Source organism: Melospiza georgiana, chromosome 3, assembly GCF_028018845.1.
Source record: "Melospiza georgiana isolate bMelGeo1 chromosome 3, bMelGeo1.pri, whole genome shotgun sequence".
Lineage (NCBI taxonomy): Eukaryota > Metazoa > Chordata > Aves > Passeriformes > Passerellidae > Melospiza > Melospiza georgiana.
The window spans coordinates 23,107,086-23,128,033 of NC_080432.1; the positions used below are offsets into that span (position 1 = coordinate 23,107,086).

The window sequence follows — 20,948 nt, forward strand, 5'->3', positions numbered from 1 at the left end:
AGCACGGGTAGATCCCGGGCCATGCATTGCCCTCTCCGTGCAGAAACCCGAATTCCACAGTCTGGGGCATCACTGAGAGGGGATCTCATCAATGCATGTAAATATCTCAGGGTGGCAAAGGGGAGGGTGCCAGACTCTGTTCAGTGGTGCCCAGAGGATGAGGAGCAATGTCTGTAAACTGAAACACAAGAAATTCCACCTCAGCATGAGGTGGAACTTCTTGTGTTTCAGTTTACAGACATTGCTCCTTTACACTGAGGGTGTCGGAGCAATTGTGCACTCAATTTCTTTACACTGAGGGTGGCAGAGCCCTGGCACAGCTGCCCAGGGGGGTTGTGGAGTCGCCCTCCCTGCAGACATCCAGAGCCCACCTGGACACGTCCTGTGCCACCTGCTCCAGGTGACCCTGCTCTGGCAGAGGGGTTGCAATGAGTGATTTCCTCAGATCCCTTCCAACCCTGACAATTCTCTGATTTTGTGATCCTGGCTTTCTGCACCCAGTGTTGTCCTGGAGGGGCCCTTCTCTGCTCCCTTCTCTCCAGCGTGTAGGTCTCTTTTTCAGAGCCACCTTTGAGCTTCTCCAGCATTCATCCTCCTTCTGACATTGCTGAGACTCTGCTACTTACCTCATATTTGCTTCTTTATCCTCAGACTGGCCAAACATTCAAATGTGCATACAACCATCAGCACACTTCAAGCAGAAAATGAAAACATCATCAAAGGTGTATTTGGTACTGCCAGTCAATGCAGAATTTTGTTTCTGAACATGACTGGAAACAGATGTGTAAGGAAAAGTGTAATAAGGCAAAAATGTGATGAGACTTCACCAGTATATGCTGAGCATCTGGTGATTTGCAGGTTAAGGGCTTCCTGGTCTAGGACAGAGATGTAGCAGCAAATTATTATTTTTGTTCTGTTTCCATGGTATCATTTTTTTCCACTTGATTTCAGCACGGTGTCTTCATAGCTGCTCCTCAGTAGTGGGTAGTGCTAGAGGTGATAAATCATCTTTTTGTTACCTCCTTTTGTCTTTGTTCCCCTCCAGTAGGAGTGGATAGAAGGTGCCCATAATGGAAGCTCATTTTTTTCCTTAGTCTTGAGGCTTGGTGTGTGCTGTTCTTTTGCTTATCACAGTAGTTAAGTTGGCAAGCCCTAAATATGACACAGGGGCCAGATTAGTAAACATGTTTGTGTCTCCACAGGAAGCTTTAGTGTTGGAGGACATGTTGCTGATCCCTATTGCCAGCAACAGCCCTGTGCATTTTTAGGAAGTGTAAAAGGGGAGATAGGCAAAACACACACTGTCGTCATTCATCCAAATGATCTTGCTGCTGTTCTGCTTGACTAGAAGAGCTTAAACAGCAATCCTGGAATAAGAAATAAGGAAGTTCTAGTTTTGAACTATTAGAGCAGATACACTTCTCTTTCCACTCCATTTTGCATCCCTTACAGAAGTTTTCTAGTGAAGCAAAGAGGTTTGCAACTGCTGCAAACAGATCAGGGATAAGAGCAGCATGCCTTCCATGGTATATCGTTACATGTCAGTGCAGTAAATTTTGTATAGCAAAATTATTTAAAGCCTGTACATTTGACTCCAACCTGTACTTTTAAGTTTGCATTTTCTAGGATGTGTCTTTCATTGAAATGTTGCACTGAAATACTTTGAACACACTTTGCAAGCACTTCCAAGGTTGTGCTGCCTCCAGAGATGCTTTTGGGATGCAGCTCTCCCCTGTCTGGTGCAGTGAATGCTGGCAGAGAGGTTTCACAGCTGAAAGCTGGGAGAGGAGCTCAGGGAATTACAGTGCCTGGTTGTGGCAGAATGAATTGCTTCCCCACTGACAGCAGCAGTGCTCCTGGCTGGGCAGAGAGCACTCGGAGTGGAAGAGCACAGAATTTATTCTCCTGCATCCACACAGAGTGATAAGACCCAAGTGTACTTCATATAGGGCATTTATCACAGGAGGCAATGCCAGTTGCTTGGAACAAGTGAAAGGAGCAAATAAAAGCTGGGTTCCCTTACTGCTTTAAGCTGAGAGCTGGCTGCAGGATTTTTAGGCTCACCAGAGCAGCCCTACTGCAGTGTATTTGAGAATCAGGCCAGCCTCTTGTGTTTTACAGTGGTTCTGTCTCTTGCCCAGTTTCTCACAGATCCCAGAGTCCCTGTAATATCAAGAACATACAACATTGTAATTTATCAGTTATCCCATGGTGGCTCTTGGCAAACAGCTTCAGCAAATTTCCCTGAAAACACAGGTGACCGAAGTTAGCTTGCTGGTTTATTGAGGTTTTTTTCACTCCTTTGCGGGAAATTCTCAGATTCATCCACTTGATTTGCTGTGGCAGCTGTGAGTGCTACTTCCCCAAACATCAGCTGTGCAAAAAATGTCTTCCTTGTTCTGTTTCCTCTCAAGCACATCCTTAATTCTCACCTCTCCCTGGAGAGTAAGGCTGTCCCAGCACTCAGGGACGTGTCACCACAGCGTGGTGTCCTGAGGCTCCCTCAGCACTGACTCAGTAATTGCAAGGGACTGCTCCTCTTGGCAGGAGTTTGGAGTGGGAGAGCTCACGGGGGTGGAATGCCAAGCAGTGTGGGGTGGTTGGCACAGGACCCCCAAAATACAGCCTTCTGTGCCCCACCCACGGGAATAAATACAGGTTACGGCAGCAGGGCTTAATGCAAGCTCAGAGGTGACGTGTGGAGCAAAGGAATCCCTCCCAACACTCATGGCAGTTTTGTTTCCATGGGGAGAACAGACAGCAAAGGATAGACAGAGACTGTCCTTCCCTGTGTCTGTGCTCAGCAGCTGCTACAATGGGTGTTGAATTCTGGGGGCTATCTCAAGACAACGGATTTATTTAAGAATTACAGTGATTGTTTCACAATCATCCTACTTTCAGGCTCATTTCTCCTCCCTTCTCAAACCGTGTCTTTTCCTCTGTCTTATTTGTCAAAACTTTTACTCACAGACCCTGGGAATAGGTGCAGATAAAGAAATAAACAAAGAACATGTTTCAGCTTATCCAGCATGTTTTCTATGCTTTGGGAAAATAAACTTCATTGTCATCACTTATGTCCTCAAAAGCACTCACAACAAAAGGGTTTCTAAGAGACAGGAAAAATTCAAAAATGATTGGAAGGGAGCCATCTTCAGTCATCAGACTATCACAAGCAGCAAATAAACCACATCCTCAGAAGCTGCGAGCAGCCGAAACTGGTGTTTTGTTTCTGTTCTCGTAGCAACGGCAAGTCTGAACAGCAGGATGTGTGCTCACAGTGCACGCTCGTTATTTCTCATGGTGACTGTAACTTGCTGCTCGTTAAGAATAACCCTTCACCTCGGCAAAACCTGATTGCTCTGATAGAAAAGGGCAAGCAGTAAAAAAAAAAAACTAAAGAAAGAAAGAAAAAAAAAAGGTATGTGTATGTACAGATAGTGCACCTCACAGACCAGTTTAGTTATTATTCATTATCGTGATTTCGGTGTTCTCACAGCATTTAAAAATAGAAATGGGAACAAGTCTCTCTCTTTCTCTCTCTCATGTCCCTTCCCAGCCCATAGGTTGAATAGCTTGAGTCATCTATAGGGTGTGTGCGTGGCCAGGGGAGCGGTGCCTTTGTACAGAAAGAAATTGCTGAGGACGAGAGGATGGAAAAAGTGAGCAGGCAGCTGCCTGTGATAAGTCAGAGCTGAACTTTGCAGCTCACATTCCACGTGGGTACAGCACATACCAGCCCTGCGTGCAGCAGCAGGAACTGCTGTCCCTCCACAGCAAATCCTGATACTCACTCCAGAAACCAGCAGAACTTAGTAACAGCTCATAAAGTTTGGGGTTTGAATGTGGAATTCCCACTCTGCAGGGAAGTGAAACCTCTTCCCAAACTCTGCCATCTTTTGTTGAAGATCTCTGCATCTTCTACAGCCTCGTTTCTTGCTTTCTTCACACTTGCAGGGGCCATAGCTGAGAAACCTCAGCCTGGCTAGAACTGCCCACACTGAAATCCCTGAGTCTTGCACGTTTGCTGGTGAAAGAAAAATAAAAGCAATATACATTAAATCCCAGGAGAGAAATTACCTGATTTTACAGAGAAAGAAATAATGGAGGAGGAGCATTGTGAAGATTGTGGAATGAGGAGTGGATGCTCTCTCGTGTGCCCCAGTTGTGATACAGATCTGCAAGCCTTGGGAAGAAGTCCTGACTTAGCCATGCAAGGAACATCCATCCATAAACCTGGAGCTGTTACCACAGCAAAGATGTCGTGGCTTTGTCTTCTCTCTGGTGACAGACACATGAGCAGAGAAAGGAGAGAGCTGGGAGGTCCACCAGGAGTTTAGGAAACATTTTGATCAGAATGACACCTGTTCATGATCTACTTTTTATGATTGTTTTTAAAAGGATTGTGGTGCCTCTGGGAATAATTTGGACTTTTGGAATGAGCTAAAGCCAAGTCTCTGATGCGTAAAGACCAGGATGCAAAAGAAGGGGATGGAGGAGATGTGGGGCAGGGCTCCTCACTGACAGCACAGGGAGAAGGCACAACACACCACGCAGGAGCAGAAAGCCACAAACAGGATTTTGGGCAGCATGAGCCCACAGATAGGAATGGGAGCTTGGAGCAGTGGAAGGGAGGATTAAAAGGCAGCAGGAGAATATCCTGATCAAATCAACTGCTGAGAAAAGTGCTTTGGCAGGGACTGGTTTGTCTTTGTGCATTAGTGAACTGGGAAGGAGATACAGCACAAGGAGCAAGGTGGTGTCAGTTTCAAACCCTAACAACAGGAGGAGGAAGAATCCTAGGTGGGATTATGAGGCTGAGATGAACTATTAGCATTCAAAATATGAATAATCTAAATTTTTTAAAAATTTTAATGCAGTTGTGGGGAGGAAGGGCTTGTGCAGTTCTCAGTGTTTTTTCTTTTGTTGTTGTTGTTATGATACTGACCAGTTATAGCAGCATTATCTCAGCTGAATGAGATATCACATTAAGAAGGTAGCAGTGGACTTGAGTGCACTTACAGGGATGTGTAGTAATTAATCAAAGAGTGACACAGCTGGTCAGATTTTTATTTTCTTTTTTTCTTTTTTTTTTTTTTTTATACCTGAGTAGTATTCCAGCCCTCTACATTTTAGAAAGAAATAAAATGCAGTTAACTATAAAAAAAGCCACACCAAACAATCCCCACAAAAAACACCAACAAAAAATCTCTGTAGAATTATCGATAATTATCTTCATCATTATCTGTAATGATTTAAAAGAACTAAAGTTTTCCGGTATTAAAACCCCTCAAATTTTAAAATGACATAATTTTCTTCAAATGCCTTTAGATAAGATGACAAGCTGCTTAAGCTAGATGAAATACAGCTAGAAACAAGAGGACACATAATATTACTAAAAATTGAAGCCTAATTGTTATTGCCACCAGCACTCGTTCACTTGAAATCCAGCATTCCTTAGAAGGAAAGCAGGGGTGAGTCCCTTGCACAAGCCAGCAAAGAAAGGAAGATTCCCAGAACAACAATGCAGGATTTTCACCTCTAATTGTGTCCCATATTTCTGTGTATAGATCAGAGCTAAAACGGAATTTGGTATCGAGCTCTACCTGGGGCGATTTTGCTTCTCCTCGTTCTGAGACATTATCTGTGACAAATAAAACAGCACCACTGCGAGGAGCAGGGCATTTGTGAAGTTGGGCACCAACAAGTAGGGATTAAGCAGCACACTGGAAATAATGAACCTTGACAGATCTAGGGTTAAATACTTTAAAATTAGATCCTGCTGAAAGCCGAATCTTGTCGCCTAGCAACGGCCGCACGGGATGCTGCTGTCACTCAGAGGATGCTTCTCTGGGGAGTTCACATCACGCTCCCAGAAAATGGGCTCTGATTGGGGCAAGGTGACATCATGTTTGAAGGCAGCAGCCAACACGATTGCACTCTGGTTAATACCCAGAGATTTAAGGAAACATCTTCACTTTTGGAATGGCTCAGCTCTGCCCACACCTCACCTGACCCCAGGGAAGAGCGTGCGCAGAGCAGCGGGACGTGTCGGCCAGCACATCACAGCCAAACTCAACAGGTGGAGTTTTCATCTTTTAAATTACTCAGAGCCAAAAAAAAAAAAAGCAAAATGCCTGCTCTTTGTGGAGGCTTGACTGTGTTCAGAGCATGGAAACCTCCAAAGCCAGTGAGAGAGAATAAAATGTACCCTTACTGAAAATAACCAAAAATTCAGTTTGCTGAGCTAATTTTAGCACTTGTAACAACTGGGAACCTACTGGCTTTTAGTAAGGAACCAAGATACCAAGTTAATTGAATTTAAAAAAAAGCCATTGAGTCACAAAATCTGTTTTTCAAAGCAGTTCTGTGTTAAGGTTGGTACAGGCACCTACAGAGATATTTCTGAACATCTGCCTGGCAACTCTAAAGCACATAAGCACATCAGAGTATCTGAGGTTAGTCTGGTAGGACCCATCTTGCATTTCTAAGTATGAAAATACCCAGATTCTGAACTGCTATCAGTACCTCTGGAATGACACAGAAAGTGGGTATTCAGTCCAACCTAGTACCCTGGCCATTAGGGCCTGGAGAGTCAAGATTTCAGGGAAATGGAGATTATGGAAACCAGCATAAAAACAACACTCAGGTAGACATATCTAGATTTAGGACACTGGATGTCCTTCTCTGAACATTGAAAGAGCACAGACAGGTCCTTCTTTCTTTATTTTGGGCAGGCTGTGCCAAAAAGCTGCTCCTGGTGAGCAGGAATGTCACCAGGAGGGATCACAACGATCATGACAGATCTCATTAAATCAAATTGCAGGCATGAACTACCAAATTTCCTGCTGGCTGGGGCCTCACCATTTGGCAGTGATGGAGGAGAACAAAGATAGGGACATACTAGCTGACAATAGGATTACTCAATTGCATGTGAGCAGGTGAAGGCCATGCAGGCAAGAGTGCTGCAAAAGCAGGGAAATATTGAGGCCAGGTTTCAGAAAAAAGCACTCCAGAAGAGTGGTTTTCACTCTCCTCCTCGTGCATGTGGCAGCAGGCTGGCTTCAGCCTGGTACTGAGGTACAGAAAAGTGGTTAAGAGGAATGAGGATCATGTCTTCCAAAGGGAAAACAAATAATTCTGGTTTGTTTAACAAGTCAAGAGTCTAAGGAGGGAAATGATTGCTTTTGTAGTGATGCAATAGGAAAATAAACAGGCTGCTGTTTAACGAAGAGCTGTTCAAATGAACCCTGGCAGAGGGTAGGTGGTGATTCTATGTCAGCTCTGAGGAGTTTACAGCAGTAAAAGCAGGCAGCTTCTGAAGGAAAGGGGAGAAAAAACACCAACCAAAGACTTCAGTTCTGAAGACTGAAAATTCAAGCAGAGGTGATATTGCTCCACCTTCCCAGATGTGATAACCACCCTCATGGGTAAAAACAGGGAAGATTTTTATGGCAAAATATGCTGGGAAAGTTCACAGTAACAGCACTGCTGGACTACTATGTAATTACCTCTAAGCTATATTCACTCAGACTACTCAAAATAAGAATATTTACAGCTAACTGTAACCTCAACACATGTGAAAGAATAACCATAGTCATCTGTGTCAAATTTAGACAACCATTTTTTCCAAATATATCTAATCTATTAGGTACTTCTTCAACAACTGTCCTTAAAATACAGCTGGTGTAAGTGCATAATTGCTGCAGTTAATGCTTTATTTTGAGAGTTGTGGCTCCATACAGAGGATAATTTCCAGCAAAGTCATAACAGAGGAAAGCACTCCTGGGAAATTTAACAACAAGCTCAAGGTTCTCAGAATAATATAGTGAAATAACAATTAGAAAGGTATCATTAACATATGATACATGGCTGTGATTTTGTCCAAACTAATTAGTGCAGTTGTTCTCTCATTAGTCTATTAAAATGAACACTAAATCAAATATATTAATAGTGCACACATATTGTGTAATGTGTGATTTAAATTTTGTTAGATACAGCAATAAAACAAGTCTCTGTAATCACCTGAAGTACTGAGGTTGTATTGTCATCAGATCCTAGAGAGCAAGCTTAACTCAGAGATACCAGTGGGTTAAACAAATAAAAATACAAGAGATGGACAATGTCTGCTTTTAACAGAGATAAACATCATGTCACATCTCGTTTTCCTGCTCTGGTGGAAACCTCCCTCTTGGGCACTGCAAGGGCACACACCATGTGTGTGCATTTGGGAGAAAAGCTGGCCCAGGAGCAGCAAGCTGAGGTATAAAATGGGATGGGGAATATTATTGCTGCTAGTAAGAGGGGTGTTTGCCACCTGTGTGCTTTCTGTATAAAGAACCAACAGACATCATAAATCATTATCTAGAGAAAGTAAACACTGAAAAAAAAATAAACAAGCAAGACCTATGCTGCTTTATCCAGGGACCCATTTTTTTAACTACCTGTCCTGTACTAGGCTGTTGATCTTTGAGTCTCATCCAAGCAGCTTGGCCACAGCAATACAGGCACAGAACAGCAAATAATCACAGATGTTTCATCAGCAAAAGATTCAAGCTACTTCTGCTTAAACAAGTGCTTTGCACAGGAGGGCACAAGTCAGGCAGTAGTGCTTTCAGCAACTTCCAAGATGTCAAAACATTCCTTAGGTTCCAGGTTAAAGGGTGAAACCTTAATGAGATGCTCTTCAAACATGAGGGGCCAGCTATGGATGAATGTGGCTGTAAGCAAATCCTGCTGTGGACTGATAGGTATTTCACAGATGACTTCCAGACACATGCAAACATCTTACCCAGCCCACAATGAATCACACACTGGGATTTTCACACTAGTCCAGTCTCCTAGAAGAGGTTCAAATGGGAGGGTGGAATGTCCAGCACCATCTGAGACCACAGGCAGGGTCTGCAGACAAAGAGAGAACACAGCCTTTCTGTTTGCAATGCTGTTTATTTTAGAAAAGCCCCTTTGATCATCTGAATGAAAAATGTGGGCAGAAAAGTCACAAATGTTATAAAACAAAGTTTATTCTGCAATATTTTGTCATAATGAATTGCATCTCTTTGGTAAAAATAAAATTTATAAACATTTTAATTAACAGAGATTAGCATACAAAAACTAAACTTTTGTAAATCGTCTTTAAAACGGGTAAAGGACTAAACCAGAGGAAAAAGGGTTAGAATTGGTCACCTACTGGCAAAATTATTCTAAACAAACCCAAGGACACTGCTTATGCTACATTAGAAACAAGCTAACGGGAATGGTTTTAAAACAACTCTGGTTCATTTGATCAGAAAGCATTCTTACAATTCACTTTTAAATAAATAATAGTTACAATGAATTGGCAATTATAAAATGTTTTATATCACTATATGGCAGTAACATAATACTTTTAATTATGCACTTTTTAGTTTGAAGAAATGTACATTTATAAAACTGACTTGATAATGGCACTGGCAGTTAGGTGTGAAGAATGTGCTTTAAGATAAAATAGCAGGTGCAACATTTAAAATATTTTACCTTTTCTTTTCAATAAATATTTTGACCACACCATTATTAACGTGTATGAGTATACTTTGCTTTAATTAAAGCTTGTACTTTTCAGGTTGTTGAAAAGTTGCAAACCACACAACTTCCATTTTGCAGTTGGATTTAAAAACATTTGATGTGACTTCTGCAGATCAGTAATTTAGGACTGGAATCTGAAAAGCCAGTACAGGTTTGTACAGTAATCACATCAGATTTACCCTGAACAGAGCAACCTCCCATGAACACAGGTCTCATACACTTCTTCACTGCATTTAGAGAACTGAATGTGGTTCATTAATACTTTTCTTGCCAAAATGTATCCAAGTCAACCATTGGCATCAACATTTTACATATGTCACTAAAAAAACCCAAAGCCCAACAATCAAAATAACTTTTAATTATACTCCATTTATACTATATACACCAGGGTCTTTAACTGAGGTGGCAAACAAACCCGAACCCAACAGATATGTAAGAGAAAGGAAGGGCAGCTCTTCTCCCACTGCCAAGAGAGGTGTTCCACAGCTGAGCTGCCAAACACGTGGGCAGAGCCTGGGACAAGGAGTGGGACAGGGCAGGGGCACAGCTCATCTGCCTTCCTCTTTGGAAGCAGAGAGGGAAGACAGCAAAGCAGGAAGGGCAGGAAGAGCACGGCCCCGCTGCACGGCTCTGTGTCCCAGGAAAGGCTGCTCCCCCCTTCCACCATTCCAGTTCTCCCAGCTGTAAGGATGGATGGGATGCAGCTTCTGCTGCTAACTGCTGGTCAGGAACTGGTTCTCACTGGTCACTGCATATGGTGATTAAATCTAGCATCCCAATCCCTCAGACGCTGAAGTCATCGTCACCAACTCCAGGGTTAACAGCAGCACAGCCACACTCCCAATAAGTACTAACACCCTCCAAGTTCATCTGAGGCAAAAAATAATTCAGAACCAAATCAAACCATGAAGCTGACTGTGAACACAGCTTCCAGAATACCTTCACTGGAAGCCACAGAAAGCTGCAACCACTTCAGCAGGAGCCAGGCAGCGGCACCCCTCTGCAAGAGTGTGACACTAAAATCATGGCACTGAGCAAACCTCAGGCTGCCCACAGCATTTCTGTGTACCTGAACCCTCCTTTTCACACTGACACCAGCTCTGCCCTTCACAGTTTTCCATGAGAGTTCAAAAGCAACCCATGAGCAAGAAGAAGCAGTTCCACCAAGCGTTCACATCTTCAGCTCCTGAAATCCTAAGAACCACTGCTGTTGGTACTTAATCTTCCTTTAAATGGCGAGTTTTACCCCTACTACCCATCAGTATTACATCCAATACCAGATCTAATTGGCTAATGCAGCACTTGTGATAGCCAGAACACACACATGTCTGCACACACATTGCCCTGTTACAGGTGTAGGCTAACAGGAATGAAGCAGAGTATTTTCCTTCCCTTTCAAGAAATAAAACAAATCATTCTTAAAACTGAATTGGAAAAAGAAAAAAAAACAAAACCAAACCAACAAAAAAAACCCGCAAAAACCTTTTTTTTTCTCTCCTAGTGTTTGTGCTTTAAATTCCAAAACACCAAGAACCTCAAATATTTCAGGCTTGATCCAACAGCCATTGAGTCAGCAGGAGCACCACCGTGTTCTTCAAGAGGCACTGGAATGGGCCCTCAGAGCAACAGACCTTCAGCAGCATGGCTGTGTTTGCATTGCAAGTAGACAGCTCAGGATTTGTGAAGAGACTGACAAATAAGGAAAAAAAAGAAAGAAAAAAGGGGCAAAAAACCCACACTAGTCTAAGAAAGGCATTCAAATAGCCAGGAAAATACTCCCTTAGGGAAAGGTTAACTTTTGGCTGAATCCAGCACTGTTTTCAACAGTGCACATTGGCTTCCTAAGTGGCTCTGCTCCTAATTTTCACCCAGCTTGCCCAACACCTGGTGGAAGCAGTAGCTTCACCTTGGTGAGAACGTTTATGGCACATCATGCTACCTTTCAGCAACAGGAAAGATGACCTTGGATAGCTGTATACAATTCTGCAACATACTTAAGGCATCCTTGTATGTACAGTACTGTTAAAACCCACTCCAACAGAACTGCTTACCCATTTTTGAACAGAAAATTAAAAAAAAAAAGGCATAATCTACAGGAAGATGTAAGTAATCACCACTGATTTTAAAAGAAAAATAGGGATGAATTTCAACATACCACAAAAAAAAAAATTTTTGGCTGAAGGATGTCTAGGAACTATAAAGAGATTCTCTTATTGCAAAATGAATTTGAATCCTTTACATGGAAGTCAGAGCCCTTAGACAGAACAAAATTCACCTCTGCAGATGGGGCCAGCAGAGATGTAAATATGATCCACAGTGTGCATCTGAACAAACACATCTCTGAAAAAAAATAAAGTCAACTATTGAAAAGAAAAAAAAATAAGAATTGATCATTAAGAAGTATGCTTTTGGGTTTCCACAAGTCATGCATATCTTCTAATTTGAGAAGATTAAATATTTTCTTTTTAGATGGTGATTTAAAAATAAATGGCTAAATTATAGTTTGCGCCAAAAATTAAAAAAAAAAAAAAAAAAAAAAGCAGTGAGTCCTCTTATGGCTTTGATCTCCCTTGTGAAGGGCAAAAGTAGAAGAATATTGCCACAATTAAAAAAAATATATGTATATATTCAACACTGACAAACACACTATTTTTTCCTCTGCTTGTGACAGTGGGTCTTTGCAGTACTTATTAAGGAACTCAAGCACGTTTGGATGCCGGCGAGGTGGAGCAGAGACCCCGCCGCCTCCTTCAGCTCCTCGTCGATCTCCTGGCACAGCTCCTCGAGTACTTTCTGGCTGGGCTGGCTCTCCTCGGAGCCATCTCCACACGGCTGGGCCGCATAGCCACTGTCCCCCAGGGGATCGTCCTCGTAGTCGCCGTCCGTGTCCGCCTCGCTGTGGAAGCCCTCGCTGCCGTCGCTGCCCTCGTGGCTGGCCTTGGAGATGAACTCGTACACCTCGTCCAGGGAGGACAGGGAGGACACGCTGGAGCGCGAGGCGCAGCGCTGGGAGCCCACGGAGCCCACGGAGCTGGCGCTGTAGTTGTGGTCCTCGCTCGGGTCGATGTTGGCGGCCGCGGAATCGCCCTCGGGCAGGCTGATGGAGCTGGGGGCGTCGAAGGCGCTGCCGTAGCTCCTCTTCTTGGGGGTCTTCAGAGGCTGAGGTTTCTCACCTGTGAGCAATGAGAGGTGTCAGTGGGCAAATGGCCCAGCGAGATCACCTGTGCCTGGCTGGCTGCGAGGGAAACTGAATTCCAGCAGTTGAAGGCACAACGTGCCCATTTACTGTCACCCACAGAGGACAGCTGTCACCACCTAATCTCAGCTAAGAGCTAAAGGAGCAGAGGGGGAAATGAAGCCTCAGGTTTTGGCTTTTACATTTTTCAGATTCTGTACTGCTTTTGGTGTTCTGAGCCTCATATTAGGGGATGGTGAGCTCTCTTCACAAAGTATTTAGACAAAATAATTCCTTCTCTAGCTGGGGACCAAGGACAAATGATCCAAATTCCAGGCCCAAGAGTATAAACAATGGTGGATTGAAGAGAGAAAAACAAGAAGGATGGGACTTCATAACCTAAAGCTATAATTGGACAATTAACTCCAATATGCTAATGGACCAGAACTTATAAAAGTGTGAGACCCTGTGACCAGTCAGGCATTTTGTGACCATTTTGGGTTCATCTTGGGTGTAGCCCTGGCTGGACTCTTAAGGTGTATCTACTGAGGCCTTCTAATAAATACCTACTTTATTCTTTAACTCCATCTAGTCTCTGTTCTATCTATATCTATCTATACACCTCTATCTATACACCTCTATCCTCAGGTGTATCTACTGAAGCCTTCTAATAAATCCCTACTTTATTCTTTAACTCCATCTAGTCTCTGTTCTAGGTCAGCCTTCACAAGGCATCAAAATAGCCAAGAAACTCTTCTTAATATCTAGCACAGGGATGGCAGGGATAGAACTTTGCAGAAAAAAATCTAAATTATTGGGGAAAAGAAAAAAAAGGTTGCTTCTAATAAAACTCTTGCAATGCTAGCTGAAAGAATAATTAAACCAGAATTGCTTCTTGACTACTCTTACTGTTTGGAAACTAGACCATACTTGTTTCCTGAAATTTTACAGAGAAAGTATTTAGTTAGTGAGTAGAGAAGAAAAACAAGAGTAAAATGGCTTATGCTTACAGTCCAGCATCCCTTGCTGAATGGAAGTATTTAACAGCATCATTGCAGTAGCAGCATCAATATCAGATTCTGTGAAGCAGAAGCAGCAAAATGTTAGAACTCAGGTAAGCCTGAACAAGATGAAGCCTCTAAAATATACAAAAAATACAAATATATATATATTTGCCTGTACTGACCTACACCAAAGAGCAAGGGTGGGAGGAATGTACAAACTCAGACAAAGCATGACCCTTGCACAGCTCAATCCTGTTCCAGATCAGCCTCATACCTTAACTATGACATTCAAAGGCCGAGCTCTCACATTGCACTCACCAAAGCCAAGAATCAGTGACACAATTAGACTTTCATGTGACAATGCTGTTGCTATACTTAACAAGTGCCTTTTGTTTGTACCAGTTGGGAGAGAAAGATTAGACCCATGGCACAGCAAAGCACCTCAGCAGCTCCACAGCCTGGCTGTGTGCATGTGCAGGGCCCATTAATGCAGCACTAATTCAGCACACCTCCCTCCTCCAGCAGAATTTTCCACACTAATAAGTCAAACAGAAAAAATTGAGACTACAAGGGGGAAAAGGGCACTGAACTGCTCAATCTAGAGAGCAGGGAGATGTAAATAATAAATAGGCACACAGGAAAGGCTGAGGTGAATTGTGGCACTGTCAGCTGCAGTGAGAAGCACTGCTGCAAATGCCATCCTTTACAGAGTGGATTGCTTACATTTCTGAAAGGCACCTTGAGGGTAACAGGGCAGAGAGTGGCATTTCTAACCAGAACAAGGTGAAAGGGAAAAGAAACAAGCACGCCTTTCCCACTCATTTCAGGACACACTCGTGCCCTTTAAAGAAGAGGAAATCCAATCCTTTCTCTGGCTCACTTCTGCAATGGAGGATGGATACTCCTTACACAGAACAGAAACAGCTATGGGGGACTAGCCAGGCAAACAGGAGCACAGAGACAGTGAGCTCTCACAAGAGCTGGGTGTCTGAGAGCAGAAGATCTCATCTGGGTGTAGGTAGCTATGTACATATGCATGAGCAGTGAGAGGAGAACAGGGCTGGAGGGGAGCAGCAGCAGCAGAACAGGCTCTCAGCCCTGCTGAACTGCAGCTGTGGGGGGAACTGTCAAAGCACAGCATCAGCAGTGCCATTTCTGATAGCATTTGCTTTCTTCCCCACATTACAGCATTAACTGCATTACTGAATTTAAGGGGAGGGTAGTACTGGCAGGGGGGATTGCAGAGTTTGGCAGTGTGGCTTCCTTATCTTGATAATCCTCCCTAACTTCACCCCTGGTCAAGGAGAAATTTGAAGAACATGACACCTTGGGAATGTTGTACCAAGATGGTAAGGGGACTGAGCTGCTGTTCCCAATACAGCTTATAAAACATACAAATTCCCCCCCCTTATTTTCCATGCCTTTCATTTTAAATCCAGCATACTTTAGGCTCTACCCCATTATATTAATATGATTTTTTTTTCCTTCTGCTTTGGCTTTCTCTGGCAGAAACAGAGCCCCTGAATTCATAGGTTATATGCACTCAACTGACAAAAAGAAGTAGAAAAATAAAACATGAAGAATTACTTTCCTTCACTAGTGTAATCAGGAAGTAAAATATTCCCATTCCTCACTTGCTATGCCAGATATTTTATTTTATCATCTGATGTTGGTATATAAGCACCACCTCATTAAAATGGCAAGCAATCAAGCCATTAATGCAATGCAGGGTTACTACCTACAAAGAGTATTTCTGCACCTTAACACTCCCAAAGAATGAGGAGAGGCACTTCTGCAGTGGCTTCTTAGCATTGTCTGTGTCACTGACAATGTGCTTTGGCTTCATTTGTGATTGCTCTTCTCAACAGTGCAGTATTTCCCAAATTTACACTTCTCCAGCAGAATGGCTGAGGAAGCACCTTATTACAAGGAATTCTGTTCATCTGCACAAGAGCTGCCCTGTGGGACCCCAGGAACATGAATGGCTTGCCTCTAATGCCAAAGAAATGCTGAACAGGCTCCCCCACAAGCAGAAACCAAATGATACCAGATACCTGTCATTATTTTGGCACCTCTGTTGTGGCTAAATGGATGGGGCAACATCAGACTGGCAACCTCCAAACCTGTCACAGGACACGTCAGCAAAATCCTTAGGAGAAGAGGGGTTTCCTGTGCTCTCCAACAAGCCCTGGGAACCCCAGATCCAGCACCCTGCAGCAGCCAGCCAGCCAAGGGATGTTTCCTTGGCACCCAGGTACCACCTCTGGGGTGCATGGCCATCATCACCTGTAGGCCAGGTGCTTGGTCTCCAAAAAGCTTTGGCTTTGCTGCCTAACCAAGCTCCTAGTTTGTGGCCAAAAACTAAAAGCAACCTTCTCACCTCTAAGCCAGCACATCAAGAAGCTGGATGTCTGCTCAGGTCCCACCTGGGCAGTGCCTTTCACTATCCTGCTGAAAGGGCTGTAACAACACCCCTCTGCAACACTGTTTGACTCAACCCTTTAAAAAATTAGTACTGTTCAATTTTCAGCACTTTAAAACCCGAAATTATTATTATTATTTTTGTCTAGGACAAGCCTAATTAAGCTTTATTAGCGAGGTGCAAGAGCTGTGCTCAACTGGTTTCTTCAAAAGAAATGCTGCAAGCCCCAGCAGACTTTCTAGCTCCCTCTTGGTACCAACAAGTTTTATACACTAACATTTGCTACCTTTGGTTCTCAGTTCTTGGCCAATAAAACTGATAAAGAATTGTGCAGCTTTCAGATTAGTTTTCTGCTGAACTACTCATTAAGTAGGTCATACTTGGGAGTGATGCATGTGCTGAATATTTTGCTGTCAGAACAAGACGGCCCCAATTACACCTTGAACTTCACCTCATGGATTTAAAATTAACACACGAGTAGCTAATATAACACTACATCTGGGTTCTTTTGTCATCTGGCAAACCCTTCAGAGCAGGGACAGAGACAACATCAGCTGGGCTGCAGTCCATGCTTGTGACCAAAACCAGGGGAGGAGAGTGAAAGGAAATTCCAAGTTTACCTTTGAGAGCTCGGCCGTGGTTCTGCTGAAGGACTGAAGTCAGGTAGTGAGGGGACGACGACCGACTGGAAAAGAAATTCAACAGCTCAAAGGCAAGCCCTGATCAGGCAAATGATTTGTGCAAAGTACGGCAGACACAATATTATCATCACAGAAGGCTAACAACAAAACCAACCCTATTCACCACAGGAAAGCAAGTGATTTCTGCTGCCCTCAGTAGATGGCTCAGCCCTGGTTCACAGTTTGTGTAGCACTATTTAAGCCATCCCCAGCACGTGGAAAACACCTCCAAATACACACACTAAGCAAAAACACTGTTGGGCAACAGTCACTGACTGCTACAGATTTTCTATACCTGCCTAAAGGCTGGATTTAAACAAAGATATGTATTTTTTAGTACATAAAACCTACATAGGTACAAAACATTAGCTCATACAGGGATGAGCTAATGTTTTGTACATATGTAGGTTTTATGTACTAAAAAGGACAGGTAAGGACCAGTTGTGATTATTTGCTTTTCCAAGCAGTGATGGGCAATTAACAAAAACAAAAAGTAATACTAAATTAAAAACCAAATCAAGACAACTGCTGATTTTAAAGTTGATGCTATCCAGGGCAGTTTTTCATAATCAGACTAGCTTTGCCCCAAGGTACCCTTAAATCCCTTACAAAATAAAGGGCAAGTTAAAGCTTTCACATGTTTTTTTTCTGCTACACACCCAGTCCTAATTATTCAGTTTATTATAAATATGTAAGTGAGCAGTTACAAGTAACTACAACAAAAATAGTACACACTATTAAAATTGCATGAAGTGTAGCAATGTGCATCTTTTATAGTGCTGCTAGAACAATCTGAAGGGTGATGACAGAATTTTCAAGCCCAACGTGCAAGAGAAACTTCAGCTGAATGGGAAAAATGTGCAAAAACAGGGTTCACTGTCTGGTATCTCTTCTTGTAACAGACACAGAGTGCAAAGGGAACAGATCCAAAAATGGGTGGGGGGAAAAAAATTTAAAAATAAAGGAAAGCAATGGTCTGACCCCAAATGGCTGGCTTTGCAGCCCTCAGACCCATTGTACAGAGAGATGCTAAACATCATCATCCTTTTGTCTAAGCTCAGACCCTTCAAAAATCATGTCCACACAGAGCTCCCCCAAAGTAAATTAATGCCTGGTATTGATTAAGACAAGCCACGCATAAGGTATGAGCAAGAGGAGGACTGTGGCTGTCCCCAGGGCTGTCACTCGTGTGGCACTAGAACCAGAATGCAGCCAGGGGCTTCACAAGGACTTGTTGAACAAGCTGTGCAGAAATAAAATGCATCAGGCATGCCAATCATTTATGATAATACAAATTTCAGTGTCACTAGACACAGATTACAGTTTTGGAAAGCTTCTGCTCAAAGCAACAGCCTAAATTTTATTTTAAAATCATGCTGAATGATAGGCAGACTCCCCACAAACACACTGTAAAATAATCATGAATTCCAGTCTTCCCACTGGAAAATTCAGAGACTGCCACAGCTGAATTTTAGGATCACTCTGAAGATAAATTTGGACAGTATTTCAGCCTCTCTCCAGCTGAACCTCTGGGCTTCCTCCCTTTCTACAACAAATCAGATCCTTGGGGGCCCTTCCCCAAAATTAGGCCAAAATTTAAATCAAATCTAAGCACAGAATGGGAAAAAATAAATCTGTTTTTCTGGGTGTGATGGAAAGTCACATAAATGTTTTTTATTATTGAAGGAAAATAAACCAGCTTTCATTAGGGAACAGTTTGCTATCTTAATATGTTGTTTCTTATTTTCTTGTACTCATAAATACAAGCACTGCAAAACTCTTCTCGTGTTGAAGTCAGTGGGAATTTTGCCATGTGGCTTCATTAGATCCAGGATTTCCTTGAAATTGTTGGCAAGTGTGACTAGTCCTTCAGTATGGGGAAAAAAAAAGTTACCAAAAACAACAGCTTCAAATTAAAGTCCAGCTCTTCCAAATACTTAAGCATGCAGATGAAATGTCTCCTTCCTCACACCTAATTTTGGTATGTTGCATTTATCCAAGCTAAGTAGACCACACTTAACACAACTTGAGCTGCACTGATCTTGGAGACCCTGGAGATTTTAAAAGCTTAACTGGTCAAGGCTCTGAATACCCTGCCCTAGGCTGAGTGTGTCAGTCCTCTGCACCTCTGGCAGGACAGACAACTTCCCATCTGTATTATTCTCTACATTTTAAAGGCTGGCTGTGCTAACACAGACAGAGCATTAAAGCTTTCAGGGACCAAACCTCCCCTTGAGTTGTACCCAAAACCAGAGCTCCATACCCTTACACAGAGACATTACAGCCTGTGAAAGCATTCTCCTCCAGAGCCCAATTACAGACATTTCAATAATCTTTATTCTCATAAACCCCAAGCAGTACCACCAGTCATTTCATTGTTTCTAATCTATTTCTTAACACTTCAATGTTTCAGGGTTATTTTAGCAGTGCTCTCAATTCCAAGAGAAAGCTGGAAAACAGGATATTTCTGCCTGGCTTGTTCCAGCCCAGGATGGCTCTGGGTGGGAGAGAGACCAGAGACAACTGGCTTTATCTTGTGGGCTGCAAACCCCACTGGACAAGCCCACACCACACAAAAATCCTGAGCCCCTAAGGCTTGCACAGGGGTGCCATCTCCCAGGGCCAGTGTCCTTTTGGACCCTGAGAAATGTCTGCTCAGTGCTATCAGTCTCACACCCTGCTCCAGGAATCCCAGCTCCTCCTGCTTGTTCAGGAAACTCCTTGCAGTAAGGTTAAGGCATAGGGCAATGTACAAACACCTTAATGACCTCTTATCTCACCCAAATTCTTTCCTGGACTTGACAAACCAGCCACATGCCTTCCTCAGAACCCAGCTCACCCAACGTGCTGCGCTGCGTTCCGTCCTCCTGCCCCAACAGCTGCTGCTCCTCTTCCTCTGCTCAGGGACTCTGAGTCAAACTCTACATGAGTTTGACTCCAAACTCCCCAAAATCTAGTGCCCAATCTTAAACTGTGTTGGTAAGGAAGTCCTGGTTTCACAAGTCTTGCATGGCCCACCCCAAACTACACGTATGGCAAAGGCTCTTTTCCATCCCTGCTGCAAAATGCTTTTAAACAGCCTCAGAAAAAAACAACCCTCTCAGGGCAGCATCTCAGCACTTCAGACTGTGGAAAAGTTGATTGTTTTCCACAAAAGCACAGAATAGATACATTTTATATCCAGACAAGTGACTTACAGGAAAAGACACCCACCTCCCCCACAACAGGAGTCCTGATGGACTGTGCTTGAAAGAGGATTTTGCTCCAGTTCCCAGGACTGCCTGCTCTCTTTGCAGAAATTGAAATTTCATTTGCAGAAATTTCAAATGCAGAGATTCTCCAGAAAGCAGCCAGCACACCCCTGACCTTCTTCTTTAAAACTCTCCCACAGTTAATAAGAGCCTTGAACACACCCCAGATGTGCTGTCTGGGAATCCTGAGCTCACTGCATCTCCCCACCTCACCCAGCTGGTCCCACCTAAGCCCACACAAACTCTGCTCTCAGGTGGCTGCAGGTATCAGCACTTCAACACCCTGTGCCATCTGGATGGAGCTGCTGGGATGGGAACTCCACCTACCTGGGTGGTGATGCTGGTGGAGTATAAAATGCAAGTGCTGAGGAAAAAGGCTGTTTTTTCAGTGCTTGGACAAGATTAGGTTTGTATTTTGGGTCAACGCACCACAAGGACCCTTTTCCATTCACCTGCAATGAAGAAACACAGCAAATTAGAAAATCCAGGACCAGGCTGGTACAGTCCTTTCTGATTTAATACCCCCAAGCTGCAGCACAGTGCAATGATTGTATGTAGGCACACACCACTGCACAGCTGACACACAAAATCCACAGGGCAGGTCCATCCTGGATGGTCCCAAAATTGAGAAAATGGCCCAGAGACCCTCATTATACACTATGGAAGCACCCATCTTGCAGGTCATGATAGCATCTCCAAAACCCCTTCTCTAAAGCCCCATTCCCAATCCCACTTGTCACCTAAATGCTATAAACCTTATTTTAACACTCAATAAACACAGCTGTGAGTTTAGGGACCTGTCCAGGCATCAGCAAACTTTTCTTTAACATGTTTCTAGGTAAGAAACCAAAGCAC

General features: G+C 43.3%; 1 protein-coding gene across 1 annotated transcript in view; it reads right to left on the bottom strand.

The window, feature by feature from the left end:
• Window positions 1–9,002: 9,002 nt before the first annotated feature.
• FOXN2 (forkhead box N2) overlaps window positions 9,003–20,948 on the bottom strand; it is a 30,744-nt gene continuing 18,798 nt past the window's right edge. Inside the window, exons 3-6 of the mRNA XM_058020276.1 lie at window positions 20,421–20,545; window positions 16,783–16,847; window positions 13,747–13,815; window positions 9,003–12,734 (exon numbers count right to left, since the gene is read on the bottom strand). Of these exons, the coding sequence (XP_057876259.1) occupies window positions 12,208–12,734; window positions 13,747–13,815; window positions 16,783–16,847; window positions 20,421–20,545 (786 nt within the window). The 3' untranslated portion in view covers window positions 9,003–12,207. The remainder of the gene's footprint in view (window positions 12,735–13,746; window positions 13,816–16,782; window positions 16,848–20,420; window positions 20,546–20,948) is intronic.